Raw genomic sequence first — 16,785 nt, forward strand, 5'->3', positions numbered from 1 at the left:
TAATGCCAAATCCTAGCCAGGCCACAAGTTGGGACAAACAAAAAAGAGTGCTCACGATACAGGATGGCGCAGACACCGAAGACGGACTGGTGGGGTATCAGGAACAAAATGAGGTGGCGGAAGAACATAACAGGGCAATAACAGGGCCAAAACTCACGATCGGCACGGCGGCATTCAACGGTCCAGCCCTTTTTGTACGTCGGAGACAAGGCCGACCGTCCAAGTCCGTAGTACACGTAGTACAGGTCCAAATGAGGACGACAGGCCTTCGATAATAGAGAGGGGGGGGCGACGAGGGAAGCTGCAGCTGATGTGATGATTGATGCTAACTCTTAGAGAGGCTCGTGTGGGGGGGCAGCCAGTCAGGTGACACGCTGCGAAAGAAATTTATCGCCCTCGATTTTCAGGAATCCATTCCCAGTTTCCCTCGGTCAGCCTGAGATCCTCAGGCAGGAATGGCTGGACATCCACTCTTGCTCTTGTCTTCTTTTCGTCAGGGTGGAATGCAATTGATATCTACTCCGTAGACTGTTCCCCATGCATATAGCAAGAGAATATTAGCTTGTAGACCTCTCCATCAAGCACCTGACTGATTGATATGTTGATATGCACGAGCTAAAGTCAATAGAGTGGGTTCGAGGTACAGAATGCGGACCAGATGGTTACGATGCCAGTGGACGCTGCACCTCGTGAATCCGCGTCGTGTTATCTAGCTTGGTGGACAATCACCATGTGGAAGAAGCAGAAACTCTCGTTGGTGGGATGTTTCTGCAGGATCTCTTTAGTGGTCCGGTGCGGACTAAAACCGTGACAGCTCCCAAGGTAGCTATTAAGGCCAGAATATATAGTGCAGCCATGCGGAATCTTCAAGCATCTCCAAGACTGCCAAACCTACGAAAGTCGTAGCGCATATCTCACCTCATGTTAGTATGAAGGAAACCGAGAGAATGAGGCAGGTAGTTTCCAGCTGTTGCACCATAATACAAGGAAATAAGAAGTTGCTGGTCAAGGAGTAAATGCTCTGCCCGCGACAATGCAACTGCTATCAATCAGTCTTGGCACGGTCCTCCCGCCAATTGCAGACCCCACAGGAAATTCAATTTTATACAACGTCATTTGCAGCAACCTTCAGCATCCAAAAATTACTCCCGCGAAGCCTAGAAAAAGCATCTCACTTTGCAGCAAGAGGGCTTGACTCCAACTGCGCTCGCTCATCTCTACTTGCAGACTTCTACCCATTACCGAGCGACCTCCCCCCCTCCGAAGCGATACAGCCATGCCCACTCAACCGCCCCTCCCTCCCCTCCTGGCACCCTACGTATCGTCTTTACCCCCCTCATCTCTCATCGTTCTCTCCACCGTCCTCGGCGCTCAGGGCAATTGGCTCACCTTACGATATCTCTACGCCGCACTGAATGCATCACTCACCTCCGACGCTGCGCTAAGTTTCGGCAAAGGTCACAATGGGAAGAAACAAAAGGTGGTGCTCGTGAGCTTCCTGCGGGGTTGGGAATTTTGGCGCGCGGAAGCAAAAAGATTGGTATGTTTTTTTTACCCGGGAGCAACACCCCCAACCCAGCAAGAACCTCGAAGATCAGTGGAAAATCTCTTGTGCGGCATGAGGAAAGAATTCTAAAATGATAATACAAAATTTCCAGGGCTTGGATCTCGCCCGTCTCACAGACAAGCGCCAATTTGCCTTTGTCGATGGCTTATCCGAACTCTTCGCCGGTCCGCGCACGACGCCGACGCCGACCACCCCCCCCACCACCAACCAAACCACTCCTCCCTCCCTAGCACCCTTACCCCGCGGCGGCCCTGTTCCTCAGCGGACAATTCTTCCCGATCGATCCGCGCCAAGCCCCTTTCCCGCGCGAGGGCCTCAACCCGCGCGCGGGCCCGCGGTCGCCGCCCCAGCTCCGTTGGCTCCGGTGGCTCCGTCAGCTCCGCCAGCTGCGCCGGCTTCTCGAGAGGTCGGCCCAGTCAAGCGACTGCACCTTTCCGGAAAGGGGCCTGCAGCTCTTGACAGACTCGAGAAGGATATCGCGGCGGTGGTGGGGCATCTGAATGGGAGGGCGGCGGCTTCGGCGGAGGGAGAGGACGATTCCGAGGTGCTGTTAGTCCTCGACCAACCGGACCTGCTTCTAGCCGCGACGGGTCCCGGCAAGGAGATTGGAGCTACGGAGATGACTGAGTGGGTGATGGGCCTACAACAGGTACGTCTTCTCGATCGGCTGATTCAGGTTGTGATGATGATGATGATGATGATGATGATGCGTGCGCTAACCATGTTACGTTCTGGTGGGGATATAGTATGTCCATGCTACGGTCATGACCCTCGCGGCAGACTTGCCCTTGATACACAACGCCTCGGCGGCTGGGCATCAGATGCCAACGCCGCTGGAGACCGAACACGCCGCGTTTGCGATCGGTTCGGCCCACCGCGCGCATCTGGTGATGCAGTTGCGGGATCTGGATACGGGGGCCGCGCGGGATGTGAGTGGGGTTCTCAGGATAAGTAAAGGAGGCGCGTGGGGACAGAGCGACAACACCGATGCCAACGGGAATTGGGAAGAGAAGGAGGCTTTGTACTTCGTGCAAAGAGATGGTGGAGTCAGCGTCTTCGGACGCGGGGAGTAGGGGGTGCAGTGTCATTGGGACCAGGGTGGTTTGGGGGCGGAGGCGTTCGGGCGCATTCAATCAAAAAGCATAGAATGGTAGATTGATTTGTTTCGCAAATTGATAGGCAGTGCAGTGCAAGGATAGATACGTTTCGGTAAGCTTGGCAATCGGAACTTTAAGTAGACAGATCACATTGGATGAATGTCTCAACTCTGCGTCTGTCTCGACATGGGATATCCGGCAGCCATAAACAAGTCAAGGAAATTCATGCATTGCTTTCCCTTCTGCTTTTTTTTTTCTTCGTGAACAACACAGGACCCCCCACGGAAAGAGAGTCCGTTCTTTTCATTTGTCGTCAATATGTGCCATTTTTCTCTCTTTCTCTAGAACAGAAATGCTATGACGGCAAAAAAAAGTGAAAAGACCGTCCCACCACCAACTCCACGGGGGAAGCGCCTTTTTTTCGCCTTGCACTGAAACCGGTTCACTTCATATGCTCGGCCTTTGTCATACCAGCCCTCTCCAGCCTCCGAGAACGAAATCGCGACGTCGAACAATTAACTTAGTTGCTGCTCGAGGTGGCACCACGGGCACCCTTGGGGACACCGGTCTGGAAGCCGTTGTGGAAGCGGCGGTGGACCTCCTTGAGGTGGCGCATTCTGCCGGTACCGGTGGTCTTTCTGCGCTTGGCCTTCTCGCTCCAGTTGACTATATGAAATCATAGATTCGTAAGCCAACAGTCTCTCTCAAAAATACCAAAACATGATCTGTGATTCGGGGTGGTGGGTGGGGATCTTCCGGTGCTCGAGGAGGTTGGTTTTTGCTTCTCCCATTGTCGAATCAAGCACGCACGAAGGCCCGGTGTTGTGTCAAGGATAGGGTGGAGTAATCGGGGGAGAGTTCGTACACTTGCGAGTCTTAGCGGAGGGGTAACCGCAGTTGGCACAAGTCGACTTCTGGATGTGGAAGGAGCGTTTGCCTGTAGATATCCCAATGATGCGCAATCCGTTAGCCCATTTCCCATTGTCGTTCCCAGCAAATTCCCTTCAGTCATTCCCGGCACACGATCCCATCTCTTGGAAAATTTGATCATCCGTTGATCCGCAAAAATATTCCGCCGTGTCAAACAAAGGTATCGGAAGGTGTAATACTGACCACAACGCCTGCAGAGGGTGTGAGTCTTGTTGTGGCGCTTGCCAAAGCTGGAGGTACCCTTCGCTGTAATCGGTGTCAGTTGGCTGTCACATTTTGTCGCCGAGGGACCGGTCGGAAACGGTAGTATATCATGTTGGTAACGTACTCATCTTGAATTAGGGGAACTAAAAGTGAAGCAAAATAGTCAGCGAAAAAATGTCCGTCCAGCAGATATCCAAAAAACACGATTATCCGACAGAAATAACCTACCTGGCGATTCCGTTGAAGGGCTGGTTGTCGTTGTCGTCGTCGCTGGGCGTATCGAAAGTTGCGCTGGGATCTGGGGTGGTGTCGCTTAGCGAGTTGTGGTTTCCAGGGCTTGTGCCCTGGTCCCGTGATCCCGTGACTTTCCGCCTTCCTTGAAAGATGTCTTTTGTGTCACGTGCCGGGCTCTCGATCTTGTCGCGGCTCCACTTACTGTGCTATCCGGGTAGCTAACCCGAGACTGGACTAGCGCCCTACAACTTAGTTGTTTGTTTCCATCGATGGGTCATTTCCATGTCTTCCTCCTTGGTGATGGTCGGAATGGTCGTTGCATTCAAATACCATACAATCAATATATCGATATATCCACAATTTCGAAGAAGGGTATCTATATGCATTGCGCGATTCATGTCGCAAAACAGAGGCGCAGAGAAATATCTTGCCAAAAAGCCACTAAACCAGATCATCTTTCCCCATAAAAGCGGCCATAGGATCGTCCGCAGCAAGCCTGCTTCGTTTGTATGAATCGAGCTCTTCCTCCGTGATTCCTGACTGCACCTCAATCAAAGTTCTCTTCTTCGTCTTTGCGTTGGACACTTCTCCCGCCTTCTCCAAGCCCGCCTGATCAGGATTGGCGTGGTTCTCCTCAAGGTCACCAGACTGTTCGGTAGCGTCTTCGCCATCTCCTTCCGGTAGCATCAAGATCTGGTCTGCCTCTCGGAAAGCGCGCTTGCCGTCCTCACCAGTACAATAACTGTTCTTCACAGTAGAGAAACAGCAGGCATATCCCCATTCGAAGTTGTGCCACCAGCTTCCCCAAACGGAGGTATGGTTGTTGTTGAGGATATCTTCCGCGTACTTGGACTTTGCTGCTTTCTTGGGAGCGCCCTTGATGGCGCCAGTCTCGTCATATTCGATAAACCTTTCGTTCTCAACCACCATGGTTTCTCGTAGCGGAGTTGGGTCAAGATGTTCCTGACCACCGTATTTCTCCAAAAGAGCCTTGCGCTGAGCATCACGCTTGGCCACTGTCTCGGCCTCGGCTTTCTTGCGCATGATCTCGCCTGCTGTTGGATTCGCCTGCAGATGAATCTTCTGCGTACCCTTCTCTTGAGACTCCCAAGCATACCGCTGTGCCTTCTCGAATTCAGCAGCATCTCCGGAGGCCCGCACGAAGTTCTCCTCAGCCACCAGTGCTGCTGCCTGATCATCTTGGGCGCCCATGTCAACCATGCGCCGCGTCTTCGGATCGTATTTCGCGGAGTCCAGATCGAGGTTCAGCAGATATTTAGCGGTGTCTTCACGAATACGTAGGTTGCGAGTCGCGGTGCTTTGTTGTCGGCCCATATCAGACTCTTCTGCGTAGCGGGCTTCCTCTTCCGGGGCCTCCTCCTCCTCATCAAGCTCACCGTCTGTGAGCCCATTTTGCCTCTTCTCCCCTTCCTTGGTAAGTTTCTTGAGCTTCTCCAGCTCCTCATACTCCTGGACCACCTGGCGATATTCGCTGGCGTCATAGCCATTCCACCGGTCTCTCTTAGCGTCCCAACCCATGTTCACATCCTGTATAACTTCGTCGGCCTGGATGTCTTTCCCAGTCCACTTGGCACCGTGTTTCCGAGGTCGACTGAGGCACTCTTTCGTTTTGTGGGTCATGGCGCCGCAATTCTCACAGGCGCCTTTGCGGTACTTGGTAGCGGCTGGACCCGCGCGCTTGCCACGCTCATACCATTTCGACTGATCTGTCGTCGACTTCTGCAGACGTTGATGCTCAAGATAATCGTTGGTGGTATCGTCATCATCGACATAGAACGGTTTCTTGGAGATGAAAGACGGAATGTACTCGTTGCGTTCCTTCGACGCCACATCGGCTGGCTTTCGGGACATGGTGATGGAGTTGCGTGAGAGAGATGACCAGATGTGAAAAGGGAAACCTCTCAGTCCGGTACTGAACAGATGGAGGAGAAAGGAAAGCGGGGAAAGCACGGTACGGTCGCGCGACGACAGTGAGGCAAGTCGTTCGGCATTCTCGAAACGGCGGAATCCTTGGCGATCGTGGATGGTCTGGCTATCATCACGTGATCTGGCGTAGATCCGCGCCACTGGGCGCGTCACTTCCATGGTAATTCTCGACACGACCTCGGACTTTTGCTCGCAGCAGACGGCAAAAGGTCTCCAGAGACGCGCATTAGCAGTGCTATGAGCATCCGGATTTCTGACTACGATGTCCGTTACTGTCGTTGAATAGCTATGTTGGTGACGGCTTTGTGCCGTCTCAAAAGTACGCAATGGAACCCTTCCAAGTGCGCCTCAATTGCGTGGATCATTATCAGGCGGCCCCGTCGGATTTCGACCCTCCCCTGCTTTACAGGGATCCGACCTCGGGCAAGAATGATCGGGTTAAAGTCCCTATCATCAGGGTCTTTGGTGCAACGGAGACTGGCCAGAAGGTCTGCGTTCATGTCCATGGCGCATACCCTTATCTCTATGTTCAGTATGAAGGCGATCTAGATGAAGAGAAAGGTTTGTCCGCCACAATGGTTTCCTGACCCCGAGTACCCCCATGGCTAAGTGGCACTGTAGTAAGTGCCGCGACAAAACATCTCCATCTCTCTATCGACCGCGCACTAGCAGTGAGCTATAACCGAAACCCCAACGATAAGAAATTCGCCTTCGTCGCGCATATCACCTTGGTCAAGGGCGTGCCTTTCTACGGCTACCATGTTGGCTACAAGTTCTACTTCAAGGTTTACTTGACAAACCCGATCTACATGACCCGACTGGCCGATCTGCTGCTCCAGGGTGCGGTATTGAAACGACCTGTCCAGCCGTACGAGAGTCATCTGCAATACATCCCTCAGTGGATGTGCGATTACAGTTTGTACGGATGCGCTTATATGAAGTGTAGCAACGTCAAGTTTCGAATGCCCGTGCCGGAATATCTCGAGCTCACTAATTCGTCTCACCGCTGGCATGACCGTTCGATACTCCCTGAAGACTTGTCGGATCCCTCGGTCCTCCCTAAACAGAGCTACTGCCCGCTGGAAGTCGATATCTGCGTTCAGGACATCATGAACCGCTCTGACGTCAGTGAAAGGTCTATTCACCACGACTTTACCGAGTACTTGAAGCCGATGTCTTCCGATCAGCGACTGGTTCCGAGTATGGCTGGCCTTTGGCATGACGAAGAGCGCAGACGGAAGAAACGTCTCGGACTTGAGCCAGGCAGCAGTCCGTTTGTCGCCGAGGAGCTAGTTTCCTTATCGGTCGATCCGAGGAATACCTCGCAAGGTGGCTGGATCCACGAGGAAGAGTACAGGGAGATGACAATGCACACGATCAACGAGGAAAAGAGCCACTACGCTGGCGCCGATGTTAGCTTCGACAATTTCCTTACAGAAAACCCCCTCGCAAAGAATGTAAAGACCGCGCTTCAGAGCGTCGAGGATTTCTATCCTGGCAAGGAAGAGCTCACCAGAATCGAATTTCGTAGCGATAATGATTTGCAGCTGCCGGAGGAGTCCGATGTCGGTATCGGCGAGGAGGCATTTCTTCCTGCCAGGTCGGATGAGGAGTCGTATAATTCGGAAGAGGATGACATTTCGAGCCTGTTGCATGGCGAGACACATGAAGAAGGAATCAACACTTCAGAAGATTATTGGGTCGATGGCTTATTTGATGTCGCTGCCCACAACATCTTTGATGGTGAACCAGACCCTGGAGTCTCTGACCCAGATCATGATTTTGATTCTCAGGCAGAGCTTCTCGATCCGGAATACTCGAAGATCTTTGAACATACTACGTCAGCGCATGCCGACGGCTTGGAGGTTGAGCAAGACATTCTAGATGGCAAAACCCAAAGGAATAAACGCTTTTCGGATCACTATTCAAGCCGCGAACGTCCCCACAAACGTCAACGATTCTTCGAAGATGCTCTATCGCAACAGTTAGAAAGTCCGACAAAGCAGGTCTTGCGGCAGCATGCAGCCCATTTTCAGATCGACAGCTCAGATACTGAAGACATGCTAGACGAGCTATATGAGTTTGTGGAACATTTGCCGTCGCAGGAGAAATCGTCACAATCTACCATCCGCCCAAGCAAGGCACAGAGCAGGAGGATAAGCTTCCCTGTTGTGAAAGATCCCAATGACCCTATGACCGTCTTGCGATTTAGTCAGGACAGTAGCCTCTCTTCCAAAGGTTTGAGGGAAGTTGACGGCGTCAATGTGTCCGAGTCTAACGAAAACATCTCTTTCAAGACCAGTTTCAACGAATCATCATCGCAACTGCAGTCATCGGCTACTGAGACTAGGCCTGACCATGCAAATGCCCATTCAAATGCGCAGGCTTCGGAGAGAATGAACAGCATCTATGGCAGCTTCAATATACCCATGCAAACTCGTATTGGCGTATGGCGAAGAGCCTGTCCAAGCTCGAGCGAGGTCTCCTCAACCCTGTGTCATTTTGGATATCCATCTACTATCTACCAGAAAGCCCATTACAGTAACGAGAACGATGTGCCCGACCGGCCAAGGGATTATGCAGGGAGAGAGTTCCGTTTGGAAGGAGTTGGTATAAAATTTCTTCCCAGATTTGATCCTCTAGGACGGTCTGTGGCGATGCTAGGCGACGATAATGTTGTGTCAAAAGACAAACGCTCTCAGGAGAAGACTGATCAACTGCTGCGCGAATCGTGCACCTTGAGAGAGTGGGAGTTTGCCCCTGTACCGCCCAGTCGCTCAGAGGTCATAGAGTGGTTTGAGAAACTCGAAGAAGAGGCCAAGAAAGATCCGGCAAAACCGCAGGCCTTCCCACGCGAGCGAGTCCAAGCGAACGTCATGTCGCAGATCGAAGGTCCTACGCAGAAGAACGATTATGGTTACAAATACTCCCAAAAAGGCAAATCCACCAGCGTGGAGCATCAAACGCAGTATATGAGCATGATGAGTCTAGAATTACATGTGAACACTCGCGGAGAGCTGGCACCAAACCCCGAGGAAGATGAGATTAGCTGCGTTTTCTGGTGCTTGAACTCGGGCGACGAAGATGTTGACGCCAACGGTACTTTGCCGGGTGTTCATGTGGGGATGATTTCCCAGAGCGAAGAGGATAGGCCTGATGCGAAGCTCTCCAAGGCCCTGAGGATCGAATGGGACCATGAACCGTCGGAACTTGATTTGATCAACCGAGTTGTGGACATTGTCCGGTATCATGATCCAGATCTCATCACGGGCTACGAGGTCCACAACAGCTCCTGGGGCTATATCATTGAGCGAGCTAGGAAGAAGTACGACTTCGACATCTGCGACGAGCTGTCCCGCGTCATATCACAAGCCCATGGAAGATTTGGCAAGGATGCTGATCGATGGGGGTTCAACCACACGTCTTCAATCCGGGTCACTGGGAGACACATGATCAACATATGGCGAGCGATGAGGAGCGAGCTCAACCTATTGCAGTATACCATGGAGAATGTCGTTTTCCATCTGCTGCACCGCCGAATCCCACACTACTCCTTCCGGGATCTAACAGCGTGGTATCAGAGCGGGAAACCGCGTGACTTGATGAAAGTGGTCAATTACTTTGTCTCGCGGGTTCAGATGGACCTTGAGATACTGGACTCCAACGAACTCATCGCCAGGACCAGTGAGCAAGCACGGCTCCTGGGCATTGACTTTTTCTCTGTGTTCTCACGGGGCTCGCAGTTCAAGGTCGAGTCCCTCATGTTCCGCATTGCCAAGGCAGAGAACTTCATGCTCGTGTCGCCCAGTAGGAAGCAAGTCGGTCAACAGAACGCCCTCGAATGCCTCCCGTTGGTCATGGAACCGCAGAGTGATTTCTACACTAGCCCGCTCATCGTACTTGATTTCCAGTCGCTCTACCCCAGCATCATGATTGCATACAACTACTGCTACTCCACATTCCTCGGTCGCGCACGGCAATGGCGAGGCCGCAACAAGATGGGATTCATGGACTACGAACGGCAGCCACAGCTGCTTGAACTCCTCAAGGACAAGATCAACATCGCACCCAACGGCATGATCTACGCCAAGCCGGAAGTGCGCAAGTCCCTCCTGGCGCGCATGCTGGCCGAAATCCTGGAGACGCGGGTCATGGTCAAGACGGGGCTGAAAGCCGACAAGGACGACAAGACGCTGCAGCGCCTGCTCAACAACCGACAGCTGGCGCTCAAACTCATCGCCAACGTCACGTACGGGTACACGTCGGCGTCCTTCTCGGGGCGGATGCCGTGCTCCGAGATCGCGGACAGCATTGTGCAATCGGGCCGCGAGACGCTCGAGAAGGCGATCGCGTTCATCCACTCGGTGGAGCACTGGGGCGCGGAGGTCGTCTACGGCGACACGGACAGCCTCTTCGTCTATCTGAAGGGCCGGACGCGGGACCAGGCCTTCACGATCGGCGAGGAGATCGCGCAAGCGGTGACGAAGATCAACCCGCACCCGGTGAAGCTCAAGTTCGAGAAGGTCTACCACCCGTGCGTGCTGCTGGCCAAGAAGCGGTACGTGGGGTTCAAGTACGAGCACCGCGACCAGACGGAGCCCGACTTCGACGCCAAGGGCATCGAGACCGTCCGCCGCGACGGCACGCCCGCCGAGCAGAAGATCGAGGAGAAGGCCCTGAAGCTCCTCTTCCGCACCGCCGACCTCAGCCAGGTGAAGGCCTACTTCCAGGCCCAGTGCGCCAAAATCATGCACGGCCGCGTCTCCGTCCAGGACTTCTGCTTCGCGCGCGAGGTCAAGCTCGGCACCTACAGCGACCGCGGCCTCCCGCCCCCCGGCGCCCTGCTCAGCGCCCGCCGCATGGCCGCCGACCCCCGCGCCGAGCCGCAGTACGGTGAGCGCGTCCCCTACCTTGTAGTCGCCGGCGCCCCCGGCAGCGGCCTCATCGACCGCTGCGTCGCCCCGGAGACCCTCCTCCACGACGCCACCCTTGACCTCGACGCCGACTACTACATCACCAAGAACCTGATCCCCCCGCTCGAACGCATCTTCAACCTCGTCGGCGCGAACGTCCGCCAGTGGTACGACGAGATGCCCAAGGTTCAGCGCATCCGCCGGCTTCCCGAGCTGAGCCATCTAGCCGCCACCGGCGGGAGCGCCCTTCTACCAAGCAACAACAACAACAACGCCCCCCGCACCGGCCTGCGCAAAACCCTCGAATCCTACCTCAAATCCTCCACCTGTCTGGTGTGCAAGTCGAAACTCGAGGCCGCCGAAGCCGCAGCAACAGCAACAGGAGCCTCGGCCTCCCTGCTCTGCGCCGAGTGTCTGCGGCGCCCCCATCTCCCGTTATTCGATCTGGTGGGCCGGCAGCGGCAGGCGGAGAGGAAGGTGACGGAGCTGGAGCGCATCTGCCGGTCGTGCATGGGCGTCTCGTTCGGGGAGGAGGTGCGCTGCGACAGTAAGGATTGCCCCGTGTTCTATTCGCGCACCCGGGCCATGGCCGGTTGGCGACATACCCAGGCGGCGCTGGATCCCGTGATTCGCTTGCTGCAGGATACCACGGAGAGTGCTCTGGATTGGTGATCTTGAAGGCGGGATGGGAAAATTCTTGGGGTTGTTGGTAGTCTTTTACTTTTTTTTTTTTTTCGCTTTTTTGAAAGGCTCTGCATATTCTATCGATTGCATCTTGGAAACTTGGTGGTGTTATGGGTTGTTTATACTACACTCAAGTCTCTTGAGAGGAGTACACGGGGCATGGATGGGGCCATTGATGGTGAGATCGGGGTTTCTTGGGTCACTAGCGGATTTGGAATATGGGGTCGCATTTTTTATATCCTTTGATCTGAATTCTTGATGCTGGGAGATTACTAAACTTTGGAAAGACAATAAATACCTGGAAAAAAGGATTACACGACTACTCCATAGTTCATTCCGACTGCCCGCCCTCCCGGAACCACGAAATAGAGCGTAATGAACAGTCTGGAGGAAAAGTGCTGAACCAGCAAGACAGAGGGAAAAAAGAGAAATCAGGCGCCCCCTGCGCAGTCTACAGACCCTTGAAATACATTCATGCGCGTCACTAATTGATGTCTCCCTCCTCCCTCCTCCCTCCCCTGACCAGACCTAGAAAAGACCGAGCAGCGCATTGAGCTTATCAACCGTGGTCGGCTCCAGATTCTCCTCTTCAACGAGGTCAAGACACTCGGATCTAGTGTCAGATTCCACCTTTATATTCTCGTCATGCTTGCCAGGTTCGAGCTTCATGTTGGCCACGGTGTCATAAATTTCAAGCAGGTTTGCTGTCAAGTCTGGTGACTCCGTGGTAGGCAGGCCAGAAAGCTTGGGAGTATCCGAGAGGCCGAAATCGAGAAGGTCTTCAAGCGACTGGAGCTTTTCGGTCTTGCTTTTGGCGATGTTGGGGATCTGACGAGGACGGGATGATTTAGAGACAGTCTCACCCTCAAATAGGCCAAACGGATCATCCAGGACATCTTCCGTTTCGCTGGTGTCGGCTTGGACCACAACCTCAAAAGCTTCGGTGGCCGACTGTTTCTCTTCCTGCTCGATGTCTTCAGGTTCTTCGTAGAGACCTTTTGCAATATTGCCAAGGATGTGGGGAAAGATCCACGGAAAGCTGATCAGCGGCCATTGACTCATATCAGGCTTCTTCTGTGAGGACTCTCCACCGTCTTCTGGACGAGAATCTTCGCGGTGCTTCTTCAGGGCAGCGACCATCTCCGAATGCGTGACGCGGTACATGGCAAGCGCTAAAGGTGCCAGCTGCTCGAAGTTGCGGCCACCAACTTCGGCATAGCACCTCTTTTTGAAGGTGTCGAGGTGACCCAGGGCGAGGATTCCAATCTCCTCATGGAACTTGTAGTCTTTACTCATGTTCGCATGGCTGAGAACAAAAGTAGACCAGACTTCGAATTCAGTCTTGATTTCATGTTGGGCCATGATGCGGAGGGTCGCCGTATCATATTCAACCTTGAGATCTTTGGCAAACTGGTAGATTTTCTCACTCACTTGCATTTTGCAGTCAAGGATTCGCTTGTCGAAGGGCATCTCAAGACTGGGTGTAAAGTCAACACGTTCCACGGCGTCGTAAAGCTGGCCCAGAATCTTTTTCGAACGATAGATCTTGTCAGGCCCCTTCCCCTTCTTCTCCATGAAATGCGGCCACATGTGAGGCTGGAGATTGCGGGTCATAGCTGCTGGGATCCCAGTCTTGTTGTAATCGACAGCATCCGAGTGCAGTTGCGCTAGTCGCAGACATTTGTCTTCATTGACTCCATTGTCCAGACGATCCGCCCATGCAAGATGTGCATGTGCGATCATCGGAAGGCAATCGTTCTTCATGTAAGTCACAAAAAAGGATGTGATCTCATCAACAGTGACATCGTGATCCAAGTCTGGGGCCTTCTTGCTGGCGTATCTCATAGGTGGACGAAACCAATCCTGGGGCAGTAGATCTTGATCCCAAATGACCAGGTAGTCATCGCCATCAAGATCTCCACCGGAGCACATGCTGGCGATGTCTTGATCACCGGTTTGGGGCAATACAACTACGTCGTGAAGGTTGTGCAACTGCGGGACGTCAACAGCTCTGACCACCCGGATGTCACCGGGGTGAAGAGATGGATTTCGAGCCAGTATGCAGACACCTTCGATGATGGTGTATTCCTTCCCATCTTCACTGCCTTCTGCCTCGGGTTGGGAAATTTGCAAGAAGATTTGGGGTAGCGCTGCCAGCTGTTTTTCGAGGGGCTCATTGTCCTTGGGAATGTTGTTATAGTAAAATCCTCTGAGTATACCAGTCTCGTCCATACATCCCAGGAGATTAGCACCTCGCTCAATTACTATTTTTGCTTTCTCTTTCAGGTACTTGAGGTGCCAGGCTCTCCATAAGGCCATCACAGATGTCAGGAATGGCTCCCGAGCCTTCATGAACCCGTCGGATATAATTTCACTGACAGTGAGTGTTTTTTGATTCGGATCGACGTACCTTCTAAGAAGTGAGATTGCCAGAGAATCATTCTCCATGGCTTGATCAAGATTCTGAAGCATGTCCTGAAGCTTATCATGAAATACATTGTCGGGTATACCCAAGGTCGACAGAACGACAATCAACTGTCTGTTAAGCGTAGCGATGCTGAACTGAGACCAACGAATGATCTCCAAGTTGTTATGAATTGCGGTGAATTTGTATTGGCTCTTGCGAATATGAACCTCTTGGGGCTGAGCTTCAGGAGAAACAACGAGCATGCCCTTGCACCCTCCAAGGCGAAACTGAAACGCGGAAGGAGGGTCGCCAGATGGTGTTTTGATCTTCAATTCTGTCATTGCCATTTGTGCAAGAAATCTTGATATTCTTCCGACGCCGTCAGAGAAGACATGGCCATTACGCTCTACATCATTGATCTTTCGGATCTGCACAGGGCAGCCAGCTATCGCCCTGGTGGTTGAAAAGCATTGCCCTAGCCGTGCTGCATGCTTGGCGACGTTGCGTATATGGCTAAAGTGGCCCATCCATTTGCGAATATTGGCAGTTGTGAGGCCCGGTAGCGGGGCAAAGAAGTAAGCGCCGTGTTCACGAAACTGCGAATTTCCGAATGCAAGAAACTCGTAGTGCCTGTCACCGATGACTATGCCATTTGCCAAGGCTCTCTTGATGCGAGTGAAGATCTCGTTCCTTGTGTTATCCATGGTTGAATTAATGCGGCCCAGAAGCTTCTCATCCGTGAACCTTACACGAAGGAATCGATCTGCGTGCTCGACATAACGTCGAATGATCCTGTTTGATATGTCGACTGTGGGTGTGTTGAGGTAGATAGTGGTTGGGGTAATTCTGGCGGAGCGCATATAGCAACAGTAGGGTGGTATTTTCGCATTTGTCACACCCTTGATAAATTTGAGATTGAAGATTTCTAGAGGACTGGGGTAGACTCGCTTTTGTGTTGCTACGTGCTCTAGAAGCTTCTTGGCTCTGGTATCCTCTAGCTCAGCCAGTCTTGTTGCGAACTCGCGCGTCATAGTGAATTCAGAGAGGTATCCGTTGGAAATGCACACCTCCAACTGATATCGGACGGCAAAAGAAAGATAAACATAAGTCGAGTCAGACAGAGACTGCAGTGAGGCTGAGATCTTGGGAGCCTGGCTTTTTGGAGAGGCTTGGGCATCTGTCAAGTCAATCCACTTCCAGATAGGGGGAGTCCTCTCCTTGCTGCCATCGACTTTGATGTCGTAGTTACTCTCTTTCACTTTGATGTTGTAGTCCTTGAGTATCTCACACAGGGTCTGAAATTGCCCCAAGTCCTCGCAACCATCTCGGAAGTTGAACTCGAAAGCTGTCCAACGACCTGTATACCGGACATAGCAAGGGGTCAATAAGTGACATCATAGGAAGGCACAATGAAGGAGAGTAAGTATGAGACACAAAAGACAAGAGAATACACAGGAATAGGGAGTGAGAGAAAGAAGGCCTTCAAAGCACTCACCCAAGTCAATGACTGAATGTTGCCTTTGTAGGCTGATGGGGAGGCCAGACAGCCTCCGCGGCTGGTGGACGATCTGAGTTTGTCTATACCAGGTGTCTGCATCCCTCCAATGATGGTCCTCCAGGAATGTCGACCTGATATCATCTATGCGCCGCTGATAGATTGGAGGGGAGTCAAGGATCGTTAGATGTGAGATCGACTTGGTGTCCGTGTTCCGCCTCTGAGCAATTTCATTCAGCTGCACGAAGGGAATTCTGATCTGGTAGTTCTTGTAGGTTTCACGCATGGAGATCTTCTTATTGGTCGAGTCGAAGATTTGGATCTGAAATTGGACGAGCATAGCTTTGGACCTCATGTCAAGAACTATACAAAGGCCACCGCCGGGTGGATTCTCAACTGTCCGCATTGGTGAAAAGATATTCTCACCAATCATAACACCAATATCCAGAGAAGCAAGTGGGATTTTCTGAGAAGCCGCAGACCTGTGAGATGATGTCAATTGCAGGGAATGTGAGGATCAAGCATACTTACAATCTCTATTGGATATTGAACGAGGGGATGGGAAGGAGACTGGATGCGGTCGCTCGGTGAATTGAGCTCAGGCTTGACGGAAATGGTGGCCGACCGACCACCAGGCAGATGAATGGTGTAGCTGCCTTGGCTCCAAAAGTCCTTAATGGGAGGCGGTCTGACCCAATATCGGCTGAGTGTCAACTTGCAGGTGAATTGCAGTGATGGAGGATTACCTGAAGCGTATCTTCCCTCGCGAGTTTCTTTTCCCCTGAAAGTTCTCGAAGAGATCGATGGAGAAAATGCGCCCTTCGTTTTTGAAAGCATGCCATATACAAGCTGCATCGACCTCGTCTGGAACTTGATGGAGAAGGATAGCCAGAGAATCGAACGACTTCCATGGAGGCATGAGGTTGGCAATCGCTGTTTTTTGTGAAGGCTGAGCTTGAGCTTGAAGGGCCCCCCTTCTGTTCCTCAGAACGACTTGTTCACCTCGGGTGCTCATTTTGACTCTGGGTGAAGGCCTCTGAAGGAAAAAAGACTGGGGGGTGGAGAGCGAGGGAGAACAGGAAGAGGCATCGAGAGAGGACGAGAAATAGCGAGGATGAGGAGAAGAAGCGGAAATGGAGTGGGAGGAGGATGAGGGAGAGGAGGAAGTGGAGGAAGTGGAGGAAAGACCCGAGTCAGTTGGCGATGAGTTCTGCCTCACAAGTATAGTCACACTCGAGTGAAGGATGGCATGAGAACCTTGTGTCGCATCAAGAGGCGAATTCAATGCGAAAGATGAAGGATGCCCC

General features: G+C 52.6%; 5 protein-coding genes across 5 annotated transcripts; 2 read left to right on the top strand and 3 right to left on the bottom strand.

Annotated features, from left to right (window-relative positions):
• Nucleotides 1-1,125: 1,125 nt before the first annotated feature.
• On the top strand, nt 1,126-3,009 carry BO72DRAFT_405380 (uncharacterized protein). Its single transcript, XM_040942284.1, has 3 exons — nt 1,126-1,540; nt 1,659-2,216; nt 2,314-3,009. The coding sequence occupies exons 1-3, from the start codon at nt 1,277-1,279 to the stop codon at nt 2,638-2,640; spliced, it is 1,149 nt and encodes a 382-aa protein (XP_040800666.1). The 5' UTR covers nt 1,126-1,276; the 3' UTR covers nt 2,641-3,009.
• A 175-nt stretch (nt 3,010-3,184) lies between these two features.
• On the bottom strand, nt 3,185-4,045 carry BO72DRAFT_430294 (60S ribosomal protein eL37; the record flags this gene model as incomplete). Its single annotated transcript, XM_040943103.1, has 5 exons — nt 4,027-4,045; nt 3,923-3,941; nt 3,778-3,840; nt 3,530-3,601; nt 3,185-3,330 (listed from the first exon to the last, which is right to left on the bottom strand). The coding sequence occupies exons 2-5, from the start codon at nt 3,924-3,926 to the stop codon at nt 3,185-3,187; spliced, it is 285 nt and encodes a 94-aa protein (XP_040800667.1). The 5' UTR covers nt 3,927-3,941; nt 4,027-4,045.
• Nucleotides 4,046-4,246: 201 nt separating this feature from the next.
• Nucleotides 4,247-6,033, bottom strand: slu7 (mRNA splicing protein SLU7). The gene has a single exon (XM_040944831.1). It carries the CDS (start codon nt 5,902-5,904, stop codon nt 4,474-4,476), a length of 1,431 nt encoding a protein of 476 aa, XP_040800668.1. The 5' UTR covers nt 5,905-6,033; the 3' UTR covers nt 4,247-4,473.
• A 142-nt stretch (nt 6,034-6,175) lies between these two features.
• On the top strand, nt 6,176-11,605 carry BO72DRAFT_528271 (DNA-directed DNA polymerase zeta catalytic subunit REV3). Its single transcript, XM_040950171.1, has 2 exons — nt 6,176-6,540; nt 6,601-11,605. Exons 1-2 carry the CDS (start codon nt 6,306-6,308, stop codon nt 11,562-11,564), a joined length of 5,199 nt encoding a protein of 1,732 aa, XP_040800669.1. The 5' UTR covers nt 6,176-6,305; the 3' UTR covers nt 11,565-11,605.
• A 499-nt stretch (nt 11,606-12,104) lies between these two features.
• On the bottom strand, nt 12,105-16,493 carry BO72DRAFT_510725 (RNA dependent RNA polymerase; the record flags this gene model as incomplete). Its single annotated transcript, XM_040949374.1, has 5 exons — nt 12,105-12,483; nt 12,529-15,340; nt 15,479-15,944; nt 16,010-16,166; nt 16,225-16,493. 5 exons carry the CDS (start codon nt 16,491-16,493, stop codon nt 12,105-12,107), a joined length of 4,083 nt encoding a protein of 1,360 aa, XP_040800670.1.
• Nucleotides 16,494-16,785: the final 292 nt, after the last annotated feature.

This window comes from Aspergillus fijiensis (genome assembly GCF_003184825.1).
Source record: "Aspergillus fijiensis CBS 313.89 unplaced genomic scaffold BO72scaffold_27, whole genome shotgun sequence".
NCBI classification, from domain to species: Eukaryota; Fungi; Ascomycota; class Eurotiomycetes; order Eurotiales; family Aspergillaceae; genus Aspergillus; species Aspergillus fijiensis.

Excerpts from the sequence above, each read along its gene's own strand:
- BO72DRAFT_405380 (XM_040942284.1), top strand. The coding sequence starts at position 1,277 with ATGCCCACTCAACCGCCCCTCCCTCCCCTCCTGGCACCCTACGTATCG. Across the intron at positions 1,541-1,658 it reads GCGCGGAAGCAAAAAGATTG|GGCTTGGATCTCGCCCGTCT; the intron begins GTATGTTTTTTT and ends CAAAATTTCCAG. Across the intron at positions 2,217-2,313 it reads GGGTGATGGGCCTACAACAG|TATGTCCATGCTACGGTCAT; the intron begins GTACGTCTTCTC and ends GTGGGGATATAG.
- slu7 (XM_040944831.1), bottom strand. The coding sequence starts at position 5,904 with ATGTCCCGAAAGCCAGCCGATGTGGCGTCGAAGGAACGCAACGAGTAC.
- BO72DRAFT_528271 (XM_040950171.1), top strand. The coding sequence starts at position 6,306 with ATGGAACCCTTCCAAGTGCGCCTCAATTGCGTGGATCATTATCAGGCG. Across the intron at positions 6,541-6,600 it reads CGATCTAGATGAAGAGAAAG|TAAGTGCCGCGACAAAACAT; the intron begins GTTTGTCCGCCA and ends GTGGCACTGTAG.